The sequence below is a fragment of the Gavialis gangeticus genome, unplaced genomic scaffold, assembly GCF_001723915.1.
Source record: "Gavialis gangeticus isolate Ggan-Ray unplaced genomic scaffold, GavGan_comp1, whole genome shotgun sequence".
NCBI classification, from domain to species: Eukaryota; Metazoa; Chordata; order Crocodylia; family Gavialidae; genus Gavialis; species Gavialis gangeticus.
In genome coordinates, this window is record NW_017729004.1 from 67,223,361 (window position 1) to 67,227,542 (window position 4,182).

General features: G+C 45.1%; 1 protein-coding gene across 2 annotated transcripts in view; it reads right to left on the reverse strand.

Moving 5' to 3' along the window:
* DGKB (diacylglycerol kinase beta) overlaps nt 1–4,182 on the reverse strand; it is a 742,837-nt gene that overhangs the window by 12,565 nt on the left and 726,090 nt on the right. For both annotated transcript variants that reach the window (XM_019508504.1, XM_019508505.1), the window contains one exon: nt 2,948–3,008. In XM_019508504.1, coding sequence (XP_019364049.1) covers nt 2,948–3,008 — 61 coding nt within the window. The remainder of the gene's footprint in view (nt 1–2,947; nt 3,009–4,182) is intronic.

The following is a 4,182-nucleotide window of genomic DNA, read 5'->3' on the forward strand; positions in this document are numbered from 1 at the left end:
AAGCTTGTGGGGTGCAGGCAGCTCCTGCCACTGCTGGTACCCTGGAAGGGCATGGGGGAGCGTGTGCCCCCGGATCTGCACGGCATAGGCTGCAGCTCCAGGGCGGAGCTGGCTCCGGCACTGCGCAGGGCTTTTCTTGCTGGGGGTAGGCTCGGAGTGGGCTCTGGTGGTGCTCAGAGAAGGCTGCAGCTATCCCAAATTTCACTGCATTCCCATATCACTGCCCAGCACAGCTTCAGCTTTTCCTGATGCTTGGGTGCAGGTGGGGCGTTCAGCTGGGGCTGTACTGAGGGGCAACATGGGGCTGGGAGTGGAGCTGTGGTGACACTTGGGGTGGCTACAGCCTCCTCTCGGTGCTGCTAGAGCCCACTTTGAGCCCACCCCTAGCAAGAAAAGCCCTGCACAGCACCAGCTCCACCCCGCAGCGACAGCCTGTGCTGCACAGATCCAGGGGCACATGCCCCACCCCCCGGGGTGCAAGCAGTGGTGGGAGCTGCCCCACCCATGAGCTGTGCCTCCATCTTGCGCCCCCTCCCTCACTGCAGGGGGAGGTGATCTGCCCCCTCCATGCCCCTTCCCTTCCCCATCCCCTTCCACCACACCGGACTTACCACCTGATGGCAGCTGTATTGGATATCAGATTGGTATCAGCTGATATGCTTCCTTAGATATTGGCTATCAGTATCGGCCCCCAAAATCTCTATTGGTGTACCCCTACTAAATACAGAAATTAGTTATGGAGGGGTAAGTGTTATTTTAACTCCTTCCTATTGAAACTATTCTGCTTCTAAAATATTTAAAATAAACATTTAATCTTATAACTTCTAAAATAAATATTTGTTAGGCCACAGCCAGGAAGTACCATGAAGCATAACCCTTTAGCTCAGTAATCAGGGCACTGAGCTGGAAAGAAGGAGTCTCCGAACAGCATATCTGGCATTCTCTGGGGTATGGGGTTTGAATCAGCAGAGGAAGAATTAAACCCAAATATCTCATATCTTGGGTGATTGCTCTAGTTGCTGAAACTATGGGCAGGCATTACATCTGTGCCGGGAGAAATGCCTTTCTCCTGGCACCAAAAGCTAGCATATGGGCATTCAAGAGGTTTTGCATAGAAAAGAACTGGCTTTTCCACAAAAAAAATGAGAGCAATTTCAACCAGGAAGATCTCGTTTCTCTCATGCTAGCTTGAATGCATGTATACTTCTCTCAGGTCCTGAGGACCGCCAGTATCTCAGTCCTCTGCCCTCCTCCACTCCAAGGGGAAGGAAGGGAGGGAGGGAGAGCACTGGCTCCCTGGTAGCCCATGCAGTGGTAATCTGCAAGGAAGCCCTGTGGGGACTCTGTTGCTTGAAAACTCTAAGAAACTGCCCCTAAAATATTCAGGCAGCAGTGCTAGTGGCCCCCTGCCACTGAACAGACCTGGGTCACCCCAGGTTTATGAAAGGGATGAGGCAGAATTCCCTCCACAACTCTATCTGTCCTAAGTGCCGCCTGTGGAGAGTAAATGCCCCCGTTTACTTAGCACCTATTCCAGGATAAATTATATTAAGATTTCTTATGTTTGCCATCATTATTGTTATATTTTTTTGTTTTTTGCACAAATCAGTTTTGTGCATGGGATATAGAAAATGAGATCAGGTAAAGCTCATTACAATGTGAGGAGCAATAGTAGCAACATCAGTAAACACACAAAGCTCCTCACCCTTTCCAGAGAAGAAAAAAGAGATATATTTTGTGTAATATAAAATAAAATACAATACAATCATTATAATGATTCTGTAACTAATTCAGAGAGATTCACTGAGGTCCACTTTTGCTGCCACTACTCTTTTCCTTCAAGAAATAAACAGCTTATATCAATCATTTGTTTATGAAAGGAAATGAATATATTCCATAGCATGCTTTTGTAGAACACAGAGTAATTTCTTTTAAAAATAACAGCGTAAATCTGGGAAGGGGTTGAGCCTGAGACCATGTGCAGTTTCTGTCCCCCTTTAAAGGGTATTTTTACTGGATAGCAATAATTAGCCTTGGTAATTTACTATGTTCTCACATTGGAATTTTAAATATCAGACCTGGTTCTGCATCCATGATTCTCTTTCTTAAACTGTATAGACTTATAAGCCTGAAAGCAAAATATTTAATTGTATTAAGAACAGTGGCTGGATAACATTAACAAAGACTGGATTTTGGGCAGAGTCACAGGATGACAGCACAGACATGCACAACCTGCAAGTCACCCTATGGTGTATGCACATGATGGTCATGTATATGGCATCATAGTTCATTAAGATGGGATTTTGTAAAATATATGCGGGCAACAACCCCTTCCATGGATTATCCCAGTCCTTCTCCAAGTCCAGTGAGTAGAAAATCCCAGGTTCTGTTCTGGATGTGTAAGTGCAGACTGCCATACTGTTGCTTTTTAATCATCCAGCTATCACTGCACACGGTAATTTGGTATCTCTTCACTCCAAAATATTTTGTTCTAAATTTCATGAGGTTCCCCACTGTTCTGGCTTCATGCATCTATCTGTTTCTATGGCTTGCTCTTCATTGCTGTATCTGAGCATTTCTCAAGTATTTAAAATAAGCAGTACAATAACAAGCTGTGTCTTTTTTTCCTACCATCTCAGCTTGTAGAAGAAATAGCATGATTAAATTACAGTTTTTTGTTTCTTTGTGTTCATGTGAGAGTGGGCGTGAATTCTATCTACATATGAAGAAACTGATGAGGGAAAAGCTAAGTCAACAGTGATGCCTTCAGTTGTCTCTTTGCCTACCATTTAAGAAAAGCTGAAATGAAAGTTTGTTTATTAGAGCTAGTTGAAAAAAAAAAAGTATTGAGATATTTGTCACTTTTGTCAAGAAAAAATATTTCTTCTCCATCAAAGTTTGCTTGAAAACCAGCTCCATGACATATGGCAAATACTAGCATACTTACTGTACAAGGAGTCTGCATCCATGGCTCCCCATCAATCTGCATAGGCAGAGATTTGCTGGTCCTAAGGAAAAACATTTAATTGTATTAAGAAGTGTGCTTGGACAAAATTCAGAAAATTTGCATTGTGAACACAGATACATGAGGACATGACAGACTCAGGCAATTACAAGGTTGCCTTCAGTTGTACACTCAATTTCCACTAGTATCATCAAGAATTTCAGTCATTAAGCATATGTATGTGACCTTATGTTTTTACAAAATAGAGAGCTTGGTTTTCCTCTGCCATTTGTAATGTATGTGCATGGTGTGTTGCAGACATTACTTTGTCATACTAAGAAGCATCTCATCATTGGAAGTGTTATGGGGGGTATAGTCCCTGCACCTGGAGAACTACAAATTTGCCAGCCAGCGGGTAATAGGGGGCTGCTCCTTGGGTCCCCCTCCCCCTTAGTGGAGACTGATGACTGATAGCCTGCCCTCTCCCCTGCTATGGAAGGCTATCAATGCTCATCTGGCAGAGCCTGCAGCTGCCTGTTTCTGGTTATCAGCTCTGTAACCCCCAAGGGGGCTTTGCAGAGCTGTGGCTACCCAGGTTTGGGCACAGCTATAGCAACAAGCAAAGCTTCAGCAGGGTTTCAGAAGGGCTCCTTGACAGCTCTCCCTCCTCTTTGTTCTGCAAAACACTGAGGTTCTACAATATGTCATCAGGGGTTCTGCAAAGAGATTGGGGGTAATGGTGCAGTGGGCTGGAAAGTGGTATGCCATCATTACCAGGTCTGGTTGCCTGGTTCCACATCAGCTCAGATGGCCCAGAGCTAGGGATAGGGGTTCTGCAGCAGAAGCAATATGAAAGGGTCCTGCAACTTGGAAGTCTGAAAATTATTGACCTAAGGGGAGGGGTGCCAGAAGGACAAGTGGGGAGGCAGGTAAAGGTGGGCTACTGACTGCCTCACTTTGCCTGCACTTCTGGCTCCAGAAAGCAGCCAGTACAGGCAATGTGCATCCCAGAGTACAAAACATTTTGAGAATCAGTTTCATAGAGTGGCTGTGGAGTTCACTGCTGCTTGGTGAAGAACTGACCCCAATTTTTGCTGCCAGAACCAGCATTGTTTTTTGCCCTTTGGACATGGGTTTCAATGGCATAAAATGGGCTTGAAATTTGCCTCAGCTGCAAGAAACTCCATTGCCACTCCGGAGAACTACAACTTCCAAAATGTCTTGCACTTCATGAGGCT